This window comes from Lissotriton vulgaris, chromosome 8 (genome assembly GCF_964263255.1).
Source record: "Lissotriton vulgaris chromosome 8, aLisVul1.2, whole genome shotgun sequence".
NCBI classification, from domain to species: domain Eukaryota; kingdom Metazoa; phylum Chordata; class Amphibia; order Caudata; family Salamandridae; genus Lissotriton; species Lissotriton vulgaris.
Genome location: NC_141696.1, coordinates 1,281,840,295 through 1,281,858,247, shown reverse-complemented (window position 1 = coordinate 1,281,858,247; position 17,953 = coordinate 1,281,840,295). Strand labels below are relative to the sequence as shown.

General features: G+C 46.1%; 1 protein-coding gene across 2 annotated transcripts in view; it reads left to right on the top strand.

The window, feature by feature from the left end:
- Positions 1-17,953, top strand: part of IFT88 (intraflagellar transport 88) — a 536,518-nt gene that overhangs the window by 501,674 nt on the left and 16,891 nt on the right. For both annotated transcript variants that reach the window (XM_086935210.1, XM_086935211.1), the window contains one exon: positions 11,879-12,001. In XM_086935210.1, coding sequence (XP_086791336.1) covers positions 11,879-12,000 — 122 coding nt within the window. In that variant the 3' untranslated portion in view covers position 12,001. The remainder of the gene's footprint in view (positions 1-11,878; positions 12,002-17,953) is intronic.

Below are 17,953 nucleotides of genomic sequence, written 5' to 3'. Positions count from 1 at the left end.
CGACCAGTAGAGGTCAGTAAAATACCAGAATTGCTTTCTGCTGAGGGACTTTCTTTTTTTAATTTTTCTGGCAACTGCCTCAATTTAACTTTCTTGATAGAAAACGACCAGCAGAGGTCAGTAAAACACCAGAATCACTTTAGCTTCTCTAGATTCCAGTCCATAAAAATTGTCTTCCACGAGCACCCCTAGACAATATTTTTTTTCAAATCCTGTATTTTGAGTGATATGACCACCGAAAGCCCCAATTTTATATTAAAAACAGAGCTTTGGACTATACCATTTCCCGCTGAAAGGCAATATTTCTCTCCATGTGTCCATACCTGGCGTGTCACGCAGTTTGGTGCTTACTTTCCCTTCATCTTAAAGAATAGTAGGTTTCAGCAACCAGGCTAATGTGCTGCATAGCTAAATACATATAAGGTCCCAAAGGCGAGACCGATTGCATTACAAATGCTTGTTTCACCTAACTGGCAACCTCGTAAGGAGACTCAGCACCTTTCACATCTGCTATTAAGTGCAGAGTGCAATGTGGCTATTTGAAGGCATATTCCTTTCCTAGGATAATCAAAAAGGAAAAATTACAGATTTTCACAGCACCCAGTCCTTAACAGGCACCTTTGGAAATGTTCTTTTGATGGATATGACAGCTTTCACAGATTTTGTATCTCCCTTCTTCCTTTCCTCCAGAGGATTTGTGATCCATATTGTTTCTTCTGACAGACTTGTAGCTACAGATTTCTCACCATTTGAATATTCTCTAGGCATTAGACTGAGTTAGGAAACCTTCCAGCAGTATCACTATTTACCAGAAGGTGGTACCATTTCGCTCCAACGCCGTTCCCCTCTCAAAATAATGTGGATAGCCTATATAGGAGCCACTGGCGCATGCTGATGCCAGTGCCTTTCTTTCTGCGCCTTCGGATGCAGATCGAGACTCTGTATCTCTCTCAAATGTTACTTCTACATTTTCTCTGTTGTGCTAGGAATTTCACGCCAAACACAACAGGTTTTAAGCCTTGTGGGGACTGTCGCAAACAAATAACTGTAATGCATCCCCATCAGCTGTGCCTGTGGTGCCTGGGGTCGAGTCATAACTTCAAGGCCTGCAGCGACTGTGCGTCGTTGAACCCAAAACCCATTGGGGACAGCGAGGTGAAGCTGTATATCGCCAAGCATAAAAAGATTTCCCTCCAGGACCTACAAGTCCTGCTCCATGTCAAATGTTCGATCTCAGTCCCGGAGTTGACAGAGCTGCTCCACAGACCGGTCTTCGTTACGCTTTAAATCACCAAGTAAACTAAACAAACACAAGAAATCGAAGGTTCTGATCCCTCGCGCCACTCGTGTTCGCCTTAACAGGCACTGCACTGGCACCACACTTCTCAATCTTGTTCCCAAAGTCATTTGACTTTGTGGCCAGTCCTGCAGCTAGTACTGGCAGAACCTGAGTGTCTGGGGCTTTCAGCCACGCCGCATCAGATTGGAGAGTTCTGTGTAGCCATGTGCCAGCTCTTTGGATCCCTGCTCGACTCCGTGGTGCACCTCGGGTCCTCTAGAAGCTGAGATGTCCTCCTCCTTTAATACAACTAGCGACTTCTCCTTGAGCGCCAGTTGGACCCTCCGAGTGTCTTACTCCAGTTCCTGTCCATACCCCATTTCATTTGCCCAGACCGATGCGCAGCGGACACGCTTAGTACTTATTGAGTGACCTCCTGAGTCACTCTACTCGTAGAGCGCCTGGGAAAGGGCTCCCTCTCAGTCTCTGATGACATTCCTCTGCTTAAAAGATAACTAATCTGTTTCTTTACTTTCACAAATTGCCTCATTTGTAGAGCTCCTGGGAAAGGGCTCTTATGCTATTTTTTAAATTTTGCTTTGTCTGTTAACTTTTTATGCCATATTTGCATGTCACTTTGTGTGTTCTTAAAGGCAATCTAATTAAAAAAATATATATATCTTCCTTCCATTCACTTCTAGCTTACCTGGCGGTTGAGTTCGGTGTCCCTCCCCGGTCCAGCACGGATTCTTCCGTTTGTCCGGAAGTCAGGTTTTCTCACTTCCGCCTCGCACCACCCGAGAGGTTAGCATCCCAGCTTACCTCACTATATCTGGACATGCCCAGATCGACGCGCAGCGGGCGCGCCAAAGGCAAGCCTGTCTTGCGCCCGTCCGCGCTTGTGCCGCGACCAGCGCCAGCCATGCTGCTGGCGGCCCCTGCGACGTCCCGATCTGCTGATCTACCTCACAGTTGTTAGCTATCAGAGAGAAATGGTGCAACTGCCCTGCCCCTTCCCTCTTCATCCTCGCTGATCCTCTGCCTGTCCTTCAATGTGATAACTGCTCTTTGGTACTTAATGTGATCCCCTCCCTCCCCTCTCCGCTCAGCCCTACCTCTTCAATTCTCAGTCTCTTTATCAAACCCACAGTGCCTCTCCTATCCGCAAAAGCCTGTCTTCTTAACTGTAGATCGCTCCCCCCCACTATAATGACATATGGCTCTCCCTAACAATCCATGCCTGGGACATTATGTTTCAGACCGAAACATGGATCAGGGACTCCTCTAACCCTGATCTTAAGCTAGCTCTTCCACCAGACTACCACCTCACAGGTATTAACAGACCTAATAACAAACTAGGTGGTGGGATTGCTGTGATACTCGGACACGGCTGGGAATTATCCCCCAGAACTATCACCAATATTAGTCCTTGGAAGCAATGTACTTCTGCATATCCTCCACCTCCAATCTGGTGTTGGCTGGAAGTCTCATCTATCGTCTCCCTAATTACCCGCCACAACCGCTCTTAGGTTTCAATGACATTGTGGCCGATCTATCACTAAAACACGCGTAATTCACTGTTCTCGGCGATTTCAACCCTCACGTTGATGACGTAGGCTGTTCTGGAGCTAGCCAACTTTTAGAAACTATGAATGGCCTCAATCTCACGCAAAGGGTGAAGGGCCCCACTCATCGGGCTGGCCACACTCTAGACCTACTATTCACAAACAATTCCAACCTCCTCACTACTACCCCCTTGCCGCTACCCTGGTCAGACCATTCTCTGATCCCCTTTAGTTTCAATTTTATTCCATCTCCTATCCAGCCCACCCCACCCACCTGGGAGTATGGCAGAAAATAGTGCAAGGTCACCTGTTCTTCCCTGACCCCTGCCCTTGACAACTTCCTGCCACAGGCTAGTGGAGACCTGGATCATGTTGTTACCAGCTTTAATGACTGGCTCTCCTCTGCTCTTGACAAGGTTGCCCCTATCCAACCACTTGTCTCCACCAGACTTAAGCCTTCCGCCCCTTGGTTCACCCCCGCACTACATGCCACAAAGAGCTGCTGCAAAAAATTGGAGCGTTGCTGGAGACTCACTTATAGTTTGGAGGCTAAAGCCATATATAGAGCTGCCATTAAGAACTTTCACAGACTAAAGCGCGCAGAAATGAAAGACTATTATGCTAAGAAGATCAACTCGTCCAGCTACTCATCTAAGTCCCTCTTTAAAATTGTAAAAGGTTTAGCTAAGCCGAATGCCCTATCCAGTAAGACTCCCCCTATTCAGGATCTCTGCGACAACCTCTCTAACTTTTTCCATGATAAAATTGTTGACATTTACTCTTCCTTCGACCCCTCCTTGCACCACCGTGAACCCATCACTGAACCCTCCACTGCCCACTCTCTCACCTCTTTTTTTCCGATCACCCACGAAGCTGTTGTTCAAAAATGGCTCTCCTGTATATCTGGCTCACCCATTGACCCCTGCCCGGCTTCCCTTTTTAGCTTTGTTGTCCCCTTATTATCTCTCCGCTGATCACCATCTGGAACACTTCACTACAGACTGGAATCTTCCCCTCTGCCTGGAAACAGGCCATGCTTATACCTATTTTTAAAAAACCTGATGCCGATCCCTCGGTTTTTAAAAACTTTTGCCCCATTTCCCCTATACCTAAACCGGCGAAGGTTCTTGAAAAAATAGTCCAGGAACAACTCGTCACCTACCCTGAAGCCAACCACCTTCTTCACGACTCTGTCTGGCTTCAGACCCGGTTTTAGCACCAAGAACGTCCGTTGGAGGTGTCGGAAAACATCTGCGAATCCGTAGACACTGGGGAGGCAGCCATGCTAGTGCTCCTCGACCTGTCTGCGGCTTTCGATACGTCTCCCATGACATCTTGATAGAGCGACTACTCAGCCTCGGGATCCAGGGCCCCCCCCTTTCCTGACTCAGATCATTCCTAACTGATCGCTCTCAATCAGTCTCCTTGCAGCCCTTTGTCTCCTGTGAAAAATCACTGAAATGTGTTGTCTCACAGGGCTCCGCACTTAGCTCTTCACTTTTTAACGTTTAACTATCCCCCCTAGATCAAATTGTTGAGCCTGCAGAGTCCGTGTAATCTCCTACGCTGACGACACCCAGTTAGTGTTCTCTTTCAGGGTCCACTCCGAAGCTACCTTCTCTAAGTTTCGTCGCTGCCTGCGCAACATCTCGTCCTAAGTGGCCCTCAATACACTCAAGCTGAACTCGGATAAAACGGAGGTGCTATTCTTAAACAACCTAGCCCTCCTCTTCCTTCCCTTTGGTGGCCTCTAGAATTATCCCCTCCTCCCGAACCAGTGACGTCGGCCAGGAACTTAGGGTTCAGATTCAACAGCGAACTTTCATGCAAAAATCAAATTGATCAAGTATCTGCAGCCTGTTTTGGAAAACACCGCCTGATCAGAAAAATGTTCCCCTTCCTCCCTCAGGACTCACGCAGGACCGTTATTCATGCACTTTTTACTTCCCATTTAGACTACGCTAATAGCTTGTACCCAGGGGCTCCTGCCTACCTGATCAGACACTTACAGATAGTCCAGAATGCGGCAGCTAAGCTGATATACAATATCCCTTACCAACACTCGATCTCCCCCTTCCTGAAGAAGCTTCAATGGCTCCCAGTGGCTAAACGTATTGAATTTAAATCAATGATCTTAGTCTTCAGAGCACTACGGAATACGGGTCCGGCCTATCTGAGAGCTCGACTCAGGCAGGCCCAATCTAATCGCGCTCTCCGATCTAACCATGTACGACTCCTCATCCCCCCGCTTTCGTCACACCAGAATGGGTGGCAGAGACTTTACGGTATCTGGAATAGCCTACCCTTGGTTTTACGACTGACTAACTCAGAATCCATCTTCCGCCGAGACCTCAAGACGTGGCTCTTCTCCAGCGATTAATTCCATTGAGTCTACTCCCTTCTTTGCCATCTAAGCGCCGGGACACCCCCGTTGGGGTTAGCTGCGCGCTATATAAGCTCCGAAATGAAATAATAAAATTAACTACCCCGGGCACATCAACTCTTATGCCGACTCCGGCAGTGCCTAAGGAGGAGGCCTTCATAGTTCTTTGTCACACCTGTCCGTCCTCGGCCAAAGACATGCCCTAATCTGCCCAGGGTGCCACTTCCCTACTTGATTTGCCATCTCCACAAGCGAGACCACAATCACTGCATTCCCTTTTTGGAACCGATTCAGGTAATGACTGTTACCTGGGTTATGAGTTCACTCAGCCCTACCAGGATGGCAGTTGGTACGAGGACTTAAAGAAGGCTAGTGACCTCGATACCAAAGCGAACATTGCAAGCACTCGCCCCCAGTCAACTGATCTGGGTTTAATCCATCATCATTCTTTAGCTCACTCCACCACCCCAGTTCAGACATGGCCATATGCAAATCAGTCTGACCCTGTGACTCATGGGAACAACCCAGCCCGAACTGCCAAGCCATGTCTCCCCTGGACTGGAAACAAGCATCCCGGGACCGGTTTCTGGCTAATCAGCCGTCATCAGCCAGGCTAGCTTGTATCCAGTGGCAAAGTGAGCAAGGGACCCACGTCTGGGCATACCCTGCCAACTTAGGGCGAACAGAGCAAAACCAAAGGGGATGATGGACGGAGTGTTGAACATTGCAAGCACTCACCACCAGTCAACTGATCTGGGTTTAATCCATCATCATTCTTTAGTAGTGACCTTGACACCATCTCGTAAACAGGTCTCTTCTCATACCCTGGATCAGCCACAGAAGAATCCACTTCCTATTCCATGGAGATGCATAGGGTGGCCGAAGTTCTTAATCTCCAGCTCCTCGCCTTGGAGATTGAGACAAATGGCTTAACATAAGTCCTTTAACCAAGGCAGGCAACTTTGTAGCCCCTTCTATCATTCAACCAGGCATTGACAGATACATTATTGGGGATTGAGCCAAGCTGTGTGCTGACCTACTTGTCAATCGACAAATTGCTAGGCCACACCGCCCTGCCCCAGGCAACCTTTATTTTCTTTCAGAGCATCCCTCGACTGAAAGCCTAGTGGTGCACGTGTCTACCAGCCGCTCTAATTCCCAACACATTTGCTACTGCTCCACTGATAAGGAATGTAAGCGAGTGGAAACATTCAGAAAACTTATATTTTGCTCTTCCAGCTTGGCCCTCCGCTCTGTTAATGCCAGCTGTTTGTTGGGAAGATACTTAAATGCCCTTTGAGATTCAGCTCGACAAGTCACCCCTGGACCATCACCCTGTGCTCTCTCAAACGGCCTAAGATGGTCATGATGCAGTCAAGTGCATGATTCTTTGTGGCGTGGACACCACTTATTTTATCTGGCGGGCCATAGGTACTAGTGTTGCCATTTGCTGCCACGAGTGACTGTGATTGACTGGGTTTTCTAGCGACAACCAGTCCTCCCTGAGGGACATGCCCTTCGATGGGATGTCACCCTCAGGTGAATGATGGTTTTGTCCTAAAGAAAGTATTCTCCCATGGACAACTTTGACTCTTCCCCCCCTGCCCCACCCCCGCCACCCCCTTCCCCTTTGTGGACCAGACCTACTTTGTGTGTGCTTGATCATGGTCACTGTGCCAGGAGGCCATGGACCTCTGAAAATGGCTAGACCGCCAAGGGATTTTCCAGGTGGTGAACCCCCTGGCAGGATCATTGAATGCCAGGGAGGACGAGCTCAGACGTCAGTGCCTAGCGGACCGTTGATTGGTAGTAATATGCAGAGGTGGAGCAAAGTATCTTCCTCGAATGGGAAGAACCATAGCTCAATCTTTTTCACCACCACCGAGAGTGCTTAATGTCAGCACTTTTGTGCATTGGAATTCCAAGGCATCTCTCTCTCTCGGAGACCTGTTCCACCTCAAGAACTCCTTTATGTCTTTCCACCAATACCACTTCTGCTCCACGTTCTCAGGAAGATCAGGACTAACTGGCCTCTAAGTCATCCTAGTGGCCCCATAGTGGGCACCGAGAATATGGTATCCGGAAATCCTGGGCTTGAACATGTCCTCTGTTCATGAAGCACCTCTAAGAGCAACCGCTGTCTCAGAAACAGGGCAAGGTTCTGCATCTGGCCTTTGCAATATCCAACTTCATGCTTGGAGATTGAGCTGTGACAGCTGAACTCCTTCGACCTTCCTCCAGAGGTGTTTGATGTCATCTTGGTAGTCCGACATCCCTCGATGAAAGCTGTGTGCGCCTGTCTTTGGGACAAATTTGTGTTTTGGTGGGAAGCACACCAAATTGACCCCCGTAGACGAAGTTATCTGACATTCTCCTCTTGCCTGGTAAGGATTTGCTTTAGGCACAGTTAACAGTTGTCTTTCAGCCTGTTTGACCTTCTTACGGCTGCCACATCAGCCCTTGTTGTTTAAGTCACCAGTAGTGATGCGACTTTTAATGGGCTGCAACACATGTTCCCTCTTCTCCCTTTGTAATGCCCCAGTGGGACCATATTCTGGTCCTGACTTATCTGATGTGCACACCATTTGAGCCGCTTCAAAGCTGTCCATTACGGTCCTTACTATTAAGACCATATTCCTCATCTTCATCACCTCGGTATCACGTGTGAATGAGCTCCAGGCTCTTTCTGTCAATCCACTGTGCACTACCTTCTTCCAAGACCATCTCTATTAGCAGAACAAGTTAATTACCTTCTGTAACGTTCTTTCCAGTAGAGACTTTATATAGGCACAGATTCCTCACTGCCCCTCCCTTCCTCCTTGTTCTTTGATTGGACTCAATCTATTAATAGGAACCCAAGTCTAGGAATCTGCAGACTGGTCTACCAATTTGCTTTTGGGGCTTTGCGTCTGGGGGTGCAAACAGTCTCAAAAGCAACTGACAGTGCATGGAAGTAGTGCCTGTATAGGCTCCGCTCGTCAATTCTGGAGCGGAACAGCACTGGTGCAGAGCTACAAGGCGCCACCTTATGACACGCAGAGGTACTGCTGAAAAGTTTCCAGAGCCAATCTGATCCCTAGGGAATATTGAAAAGGTGAGGAATCTGCAGCTAGATAGTCTCTATCAGAAAGAGTGTTACCGAAGGTAAGTAACGTATTCCTCAATATGGCTTTCCCTTGTATCTTAAACCTCAGTGAAGATTTGGGAAAAACAGGCAAAACTGACCATCCTTGTCACATCCTTTGGAATGTTCCACAGTTGATGTTGAACACACTACGTGGAGCTGGTAAGATGCTACTTACTGCTGCATAAATTCTGATCCAACCTTGCGCCTGGGAAGAAGCTTCCTGTAATGATTCTTCCGGGGCTGTCACATCCATTAGAAAGAACTTTACCAAAGGTAAGTAGGTGCCTTTTTATTTTGGGAAAAAATATTCCAAGCACATCAATGTAAATTCTAAGGTTTCAAAAGTTATAGACTTTACCTCCAGGGAGAACATGAAATATACTTCAATTTTTTGCAAGAAGTTGAATCAGACAATTGTCTGTAGGCTCATTTGCACTTGCTAGACAGCACCACTGGCAGGTTGGAGCATGTGGAGGAAAATGTTACATTTCTCGTATCTGGTCTAAAAGCTGCCCAGTACTTGACTGGGTTCCAACTACCTTCATAGATGGCACACTTTATATGATAATCTTTCCGAGCTATGTTCACGCCGTCCTGTGCAGGTCACGCTCATTTTACCAGGTGAAGGTTTTATCCATTACTCAGAAGCATATTATGGCTGTGTCCTCAGCAGAGGTGCAAGAAGAAGGGCTCTGAAAAGTAAAAATATTGATACTTACAGGTAGAAATTAGATGGCACTTACATTTCTTAGTATAGTGGGTATTGCTCACCAATTCACCACATCCTATGGAACTGACTGTTGATTTCTGCACTGTATTGGATAGGAAGCAAAAAGTAGGTATGTATGAAGCAGTTTGCTCGATTGGCGACAAAACTGTATTTAAGCATTATGGACCTCACGCAGCACTGGGATTTATTCGTGTTTTTATAGTGTAACTGCAAATGCCCGATCTTAACCGATAAGACAGAGCAATATGGCACGAGAGGAAACGGCAGAATGAGATTCTTGTGATTGTTAATATTTTCGAATCGTTGGCAGTGTTGAAAATTACTAGGCAAACTCCAGGAATTGAGGAATTTGTAACTGCTTCCTATGAGAAGTTAAACATAATGTGCTAATGGGTACTGTTCAGAAAAATGTACCTCCTTACCTCCTGTACAACCAACTTCCTCAGGAAAAGTTTTATTTATAAATCATTTGGTTCAAGGAGCAATAACAGATGTCTGCATTTTACTCTTCCAAGGTTTACATTTTCCAAAACCTTATCAGTCTGAGTGCAAGATTCTTCACCTCATGACTATGGAGTAACAGTCAAACTTGACATATGAAGAAGTGATAATCCTCTGGTGCTAACTGCTTCAAGGTGCTGCCAGTGAAGTGATGCAAAGTGACATTTTTCATCATTTCTATCCCAGTCGCGCAGACACAGTTTTCTGTTTGTACTGGCAGGCTAGCATCCCCTGCTGTTGGTGGCACCTTAAAAAAGTATCTTGTTTTCCCTTTTTCTAAAGTCAGCTGTGTTCATCGGTGTTGAATTCTGAGAACTTAGACCTCCAATGTAACCTTGAAAGGCAAGAAGCCATTTGGATTGCTAAGTATGTAGGGTGTTATTTAGCTAAAACAAAGAGTGTTTGCCCATTCTCCTAACAGGGTCAAGTGAGTTATTAAATATGTCCTTTTATTAGTCATCAGAATATCAATGCAGCTCTGTTAGCTTACCACCCTCTGCCCAAGTCTCACCCCCAACTGCTGTATTTCCTCCTAATGTTATGAGGCTGTCAGTCACTGGTTCTGTTCATATTGGGCATCACAATCACTACCACTATGCCAATGCCTTTGTGAACTGGTCAGCCACCATGGAGCTGCTTTTGGCAGACCCCATCCCTTTCCCACCTCCCTTCTTCGTGACTGTAAAATCCCTGCATATTCACTCTGCGCTGTTGTGCTTTCAATGAGTATGGGAATGGTTGAAGTTATTTCCTGTCCTTAGGGATATGGACAACTCTAACAATTCCCCTGCCCCATGTTTCATTTACTCTACATGGTGACATTGAACATATTCCCCTAGTCCTAAAATGCATGCACAGTACACCCAGTTACAGACACAGGATTCCTGCATGCCCAAGGAGGCACAAATCTTGGAAAGGAGAATCAAATCACAAGGACTTTGGTGGGTAGTGGGCACCAGTTTTGTTCCCAGGGCCTGATATGAAACAATGGGAAGAGCATCCGGGATTTACTTTGACTGATGGCTGCGAGGCAAAGGATGCATTTTGGACCTCAGAACCTGCTGTGGGAACTTAGGCATTTGCCCCACTTTGGTTAACGTGGTCAGAATTAAGCTTGTGAACACATCTGAATAGGACAATCTTCCAACAGGGCGTGGAGCAGGAGTTTAATGGAAGGCTGAACAGCCACCACCTCAATCTCAGAAAGAAATTAGTAGAACACACTGATACATATGTTTACTGGAAGTGGGCAAGATCCATTCATGAAATTGTTAAAAATTCTATTTTCTGTCAAACAGTCAGTGTCATCATGGAACTTGTACCATGTCCTGGAAAGTACCACTGCAAATTCCTTTTGAGCCTATTGGCAAGTTTTCTTTGAGAAACTTCTCATTGGTGTTTTTTTAAGGCAGTCACCCATTATTTTATCCTACATCCATTGTTTGTATTTAGGATGCAATGCTGTAAAGGATGGTTTTCAGAATGTCCATACGTACGTATTGGGAAGTGTAATACTGGGAACAATATATTAGTAACATTGCAGTGTGACAGCCTGCGGTTGTACACAAGATTCTAGGCCACTGGAATTATGTGATTCTTCGCCCATGGAGTTTGTACATAGTTATGAATTTGCTGTATATGCCACATAATCATGATTTACAGTTTTTAGCCAAATAAATTGTTACTAGCTCAAACGAATCAAAGTTTACTAAGAATACATAGACAGGTTTTGCAGTTGGTGGACGGCCTTTTACAAAGTTTGACTGGTGAACTTTCAGTAGCTTACTGCTGTGTTTGAGTTTTAAAGTAGTACTAATGAGGTGACACCTTTGCTAAGACAGTGTTATCATAAGTAAAAACAACAAAATAATGAAGTAATTCTGTCACAAAATGTGCTGCATTACGCCACATCATTTGTGTTTTGTGCTGCATAATTTAGCAAGTTTTGACACATAATTTTGCCCTCTCTCCTGCCACTTGACTCCAGTGGCACTTACAGTACAGCATGTAAAGACTGGCACATTCCACGATGTTACTGGTCACCTACTGAGTCTTAGTTTGTTGAGGATTGTTCTGCAATCCTCACCCACCATTTCATTATCATGGTGATTTTCCACAAGAACTTTTATGTATCTTAAGATCGGTAGGTATGAGTTTATATTTCATAATCCGCAAAGCCAAAGACAGTGTACGGGACAGTGTCGCTTTGCACCGCCTAATTTTATGGATTTAGTTTTTTAACCAATGGCCAGTGATCACTTAGTGTATCACACTAAATGTGTTTCCGTTTCAGATGCCTCCTACATAGATCCCCTGGGCCCACAAATGGAAAGGCCGAAGACTGCTGCAAAAAAACGGGTTGATGACGATGATTTTGCAGACGAGGAGCTAGGAGATGATTTGCTTCCAGAATGATGTAAGGCGCAGTATTTTAAATAAATCCTATGTATGCATCATTTAATCATTTAATAAAATGTATGTACTTTTTATTAATAATATGTCATGAAGCGCAATGGCCTCATAATTTTCTGTGAGGACTTTGTTATACTTGAAGTCAACACATAACCATTCTGTTAAAAATTGCAGTTCTGACTATTCTACAGGGCTCTGGTTTTCAACGTTTTTTCTTTGATCTGAATATAGGTTTTGTAGGCCTTGGGTCTGGAGAATTTCGATGTATACTTCTGATGCGTACTTCTACCAGCGGATTCTTCACCTGTAGAACAATCCCAGAAATCAGACTGGATTTGGAAAAACATCAAAGCTCTCAGTTTGCCAGTCGAGGGCATTGGTCTTGGTTGATGCCAGAAGTGTGTAGTTTGGCAGCGTCACCAAAACCATAAAGAGCCCGACCTGGCGCAACAGCGTCAGTTCCCTTCCACGCCTTCGACACAGATCTGGAGCTTCGCTCTCTCTGAGGACATTCCTCACACAAAATTAATTTAGCAGTACCATGTCTCCTCCCAAGAATTCAGGCATTTTGAAGGACGGATCTCCGTTACGGGCCCCACGAAGTTTACCTTTGGCGCCTGGGGTTATACCATGACTAAGAGTGGGAAGCTAAACTGTTCATGGCCAATGCTCGATAGGACTATTGATGTGGCAAACAGTCGAGAAATCACTCTGGGTTTCCATCCTCCTCAGCAGGAAATCAAAGAAGCACTATAAAGGTAAGCCTCCTTGTTGTTCCCCATCTCCCACAGGGCCTTCGTCCTTGGAGCCAGAGTTAGTTGACTTGACTGGTTCCACCTCCATGCAGTCCTGCTTTGCCTCTCGCCAATGGACTCCACTCCAGAGCGACCTTTGAACTTTCCAGAGCCTTTGGCACCATTGCCTAACTCTGACTTCAGTGCCAGCCGTCCCCAAGTTCCTAACCCCAGGGTCAGACCTGGCGGTGTTCCTTAATGCCATGTATTCTATCATCCATGCCAACTGAAGTTTCTTCGGGCCTGCGAGCCCATACCAGCTCCCAACGTTCAGGCTCTTGCATCTGACCTCTTTTAGCGATGCACTCTCATGGGTCCTGTGCCGACAACACATTGTATTGACTCAGTGTTCAGGTACACAGCACCTTACCAGTAGAGACCGTGGACAGCGCCACATCTGCCTTCACCACCACCGTCTCCACCTCTGGCCCCGGATACGGCTCCACCGACACTACAACCAGACTTCCCCCCACATAATAAATCCTGTAGTGATGCCCAGTGACTTTTGGAAGAGAAAGAGCATGTAAACTGGTCTGCATGGTATTTTTGGAACAGACTCTGTACCTACTGATCTCATTGCCTATGGAGACCCAGGGCATGATACGTACGAATTTCAAGGACTGTCCGTTTATTTATTTTATTTGTGGCCCCACCTCCCCAGGCCAATTTTGGCCACAGAGTCCCCTTCCCCAGGGCCCAGACTTTTTTTATTTAAAGACCCCATCCCCTGGGTCCTGGCCTCTTTTTAAAAAATTGTATTATTATAAAACAGGGGAGCGGGTGCCGCACGACCACCCTCCCCAGGCTGATTTCGGCCTTGGGCACCCCAACCCCCTGAGTCCGGCCTTTTAAAAACAAAAATACTAGGGGAAGGGGGGGCCACTCGACCCCCCTCCCCGGGGCAATTTCGACCCCTGTGACCCCATCCCCGGGGCCTGGCCATTTACAGATAGGGGAGGGGGCTGCGTGATTCCCAGCTGCAGGCCACATTGGGCCCCGGGGACGCCATCCCCCGGGGCCTGGTCATTTAAAGTGGGTGCCTCCAAGGCACCCACTCCCCACTGGGACCGTTTAGGTAGCCTCAAAGCCCCTGCGGTCCCTGCCAGCTCACCACCTCCTACAGGAGCCTGCATTGCTTTGACACAGAGGGAGCTGCTAACATGCAGCTCCCTCGCTCTCAAAACAATTGTGTTCGCTTTCAGCAAGCGGGAGCAAACTATGCTCTCTTTCAGTAAGCAAGAGCATTGAAAATGCTTTCTCTCACTGAAAGTGTGAGCAGTTTGCTATGGCTTGGTGGGAGCGGTGAAGTTCCTGCCAAGCCATAGCAAACAGCTGTGTCCTGGGGGTGGGTACCCCGGGACATAGCAGGAGCCGGCCCTCTTGGGTGGCGATCCCCAGGGCAATGTATGGCTCCAGGTGGGGAGGGCGCGCGGCCCCCTCCTTCCTTGATTTGGGGCCTGCCCCGGGGGGGTAGCGGTCCTTGGGGCTGAGAAAAGCTTGGAGGGGGGGGCATGCGACCCCCCGCCCCCCATTTCTAAAAAATAAGTTTGACCCGCGGAGATGGTGGTCCCCGTGGCCCGGGAGTCCCTGAGGCCGCCCATGTAAAAAATAAGAAGCCATAGGGAAGTGGTGGGTCCCGGGCAGGGAAGGTCCGGAAGGACCTTTTGCTTGATCTGCCCTTGCAGCCTCAAGTACAAAAGGCACTACAATACACAGTGTAAAGATACGCGTATTAGAACATATGCTCGCTATCACTAACAAAGACTTAAGTTACCCTGTCGCTGGAGCTTAGTGCTATCAAACATAAGAGCAATTGTGACCAATTGCAGTATTTTAGCATTGACCACGTTCCACCTAACAGCAGAGGGGGGATAGAGTGCTGAGACTTTGTAGGTTGGAGTCTCGATACATTATCGGCCTACAAACCAAGACCCCAAATAGCCTTAATAGTGGGGAAGAAGTGGCTGTACATCTGGGTACTTGAAGATCTTATGGGGCAGTCGACCATTACTCTCAGTAAAATGTAATGTGTAAATGTTAGTGATACTGATTTCTCCTTTTGATGAAAAATTGGGCAAAGTCATATATTGAGGGCCATTGCGGCATGATATGCATTGAAAGCTGATACACTGCTCAATTAACGTAATGAAGTGCAACATTTGGTTGGGTCTGACCACAGTTCATGTATGCTGTCACTCTCTTTGTTTGTACAATATGTCAGACGAAAAGTATTAGACTATGAATTTATTGAATTTATTGTCTTCGTAGATAACCGAGCTATAAGTGCCGGTAGATGGCGATATGACCGATGTTGCGATTAAAAAAAGACAGTCAATAGAGATGCATTTTACCTGACTGGGTAAATGTTGAACCATTTAAAATGCATAACTCTAAGATGGCGCCGATACACGGCGAGAGAATTGTGGCCCATTTCTATGACAATGCCCTGGAACAAGTAACATTTAAATATGGTGATGTATAAACACTGAAGAAGGAGTCTTCCGAAACTCGTTTGTTGCGCTGCAAATAAACTTGGTATACCACCCTGTGAGTGCTGTTTCTCTTTTCGTAAACGGAGAGGAGTCTGGAGCAATATTACATATAGTTTCTTCATTTGTAAGATGTGCAGATCACAAAATACAGTGGTTATCACGAACACAAAGCAAACGCAACAAGGTGATGGACGGAGTGCTGGAACTTTTCAACCACTCACCCCCAGTCAAGAGATCTGGGTTTAATCCATTGTTCTTTTGCTCTCTATGCCCGCCCCAGTTTGGACCCAGCCATATGCAAATCAGTCTTGACCCTGCTCCTCATGGGAACAGTCCAGCCTGAACTGCCAGACCAGGTCCTCCCTGGACCGGAAACAAGCATCCTAGGACCAGTTTTGGGGTATCTTCCCTCGTTAGCAAGGCTAGCTTGAATTCAGTGGCACAGCGAGCAAGGCACCCACATCTGGGAATATCCTTGGCCACTTAGAACGAACATAGCAAACACAAGATGATGGACGAAGTGCTGAAGCTTTTCAACAATTCACAGTCAAGAGATCTGGGTTTAATCCATTTTTCTTTTGCTCACTATGCCACCCTAGTTTGAACGCAGCCATATGCAAATAAGTCTTGATCCTTCTCCTCATAGGACCAGTCCAACCCTAATTGCCAGACCAGGTCCTCCCTGGACTGGAAGCAAGCATCCTGGGACTGGTTTTGACGTATCACCCGTCATCAGCCTGGCTTGCTTGAATCCGGTGGCACAGCGAGCAAGGGTCCCACTTTTGGTCCTTTCATTAACACAAAGACAGATCTGGTAAAGGGCAAAGGCCAATAATGTTTGCTGAGGTCAAACGAAGGCAATACACCTTGTGATTAAGTGGAGGCAGATGTGTCCTAAAATTTTCATTTTGAACTTGGACACAAATGAGTCCATAGGTGTTTTAAGTCTAATGGTGAAACAATGTTAGGGACAGTTAACTATGTTAGTAGAAATGTATTCTGGATTTTCTCACTAATTTGTAAAGAATATTATCCCATAGTTTTTTTCCCCATAAAATATTGTACCGAGCTTGCTCTATACACATTCAAACACTGCTTTGGGACCTTGCCCACCAAATTCAGACTTCATTTATACAAGCTCTCCTCCACATTTAGGGCCCGATTCACAGAACTAACTTAAGACAAAATCCTAAACTTACTACCATTTTGGCATTCACAGAAGGCACTTACTCATTTTGGTATTCACAGAAGGCACTTACTCATTTTGGTATTCACAGAAGGCACTTACTCATTGATGAGCAAGTGCCTTCTGTGAATACCAAATTGAGTAAGTGCACTTACTACTTTTGGTATTCAAAGAAGTGCCTTCTGTGAACACCAAAATGAGTAAGTGCCTTCTGTGAATACCAAAATGAGAAAATGAAAGTAAATTTAGAATTTTGCCTTAAGTTAGTTCTGTGAATCGGGCCCGCAGTGTGTTTTGGATTCACTATAGGATCCCCATCATACGAGTTTCCCTTATAGCCATAAACATAGACCACTTTTGCCTGCATGCGGGGACCCCAGAACTCTTTTTTTCAAAATAAAACAAAATCCATGTTTTTAATTGTAGTTAATATCTACCATTTTTCCTAGTGCATGCCCAGCCCCTATAGCTTAAACAGGCAAACTTTGTACTCGTTGTCTCCTACCATACATAGATGTGAGGTGTAAGAAGGCTGCCTGGGATATCAGCACCTTTTTGCCTGGAAACAAGGTGGTGTAGCACAGTTGAAGTTCACTCATGCCACAAGCTGACATAATGGCAATATGGAAAACATTTTTCAGGGTCAAGAGGTGCAGCGAGTAACTATACATAGGCTTGAAGGGTGTACATGTAAGAAATGTCAAGATCAATATAAGGTTCCAGTGGGGCATCACAAATTGCTTGGGAGGGACTATATATGTCAAATATTTAATAAACCGCGTCACAACTGGCAATGTAAACTAGGATGGCTGGTCTGGCAAATGCAGAAGAGCCGAAAGGGCTGACAAATAACTTTGACAGTGCCTGCTGCATGGCTGTGCTGGTCTGAAGAAAGAAGAAACAATAGTCTTCTGAATGATGAGCCTGTAAGTATTCATTGTTTAAGGCACCACACCAGTCAACGAATATGCCCCATTTCCTAGTATAGATGAATTTCGTGGAAGGGTGACCACATCTACCACTTTACATGGCAACTCAAATGCAGTCAATTGCGGCTCCTCAATCTCCATGCATGGAGCTGTAAATTGATGATGTTCAGATTAAGTACCTTGCCCTGTTGCTGAGATTTTAGGTCCTCCAAAAGTGGTAGACTAATCAGAGGAGAGTTGCTCATGGAGGGTTCCATACTCTCCTAGCCAAGTCCTCCGCATTGTGATAGATACTTCTAACCACAGATTCCTCATCCTAGAATTTCCCACAGGTGCAAGAGTGAATATGGAGTAAATTTGTAGCACTGCTTCGGCACCTACTAAGTAGCATAATGTAATGACCACCCCTGTACTCTGATGTCCGTTCCTTTAATTTTATGCCTTCTGATGCAGATCCAGAGCTCTGTTCCTGTCTTTTTCAGTTTTTCAACCATTACAAAACCTTTCCAAAGAGTACTAGGTAATGATGTCCCCGCTAAAAACGACAGAATTCAA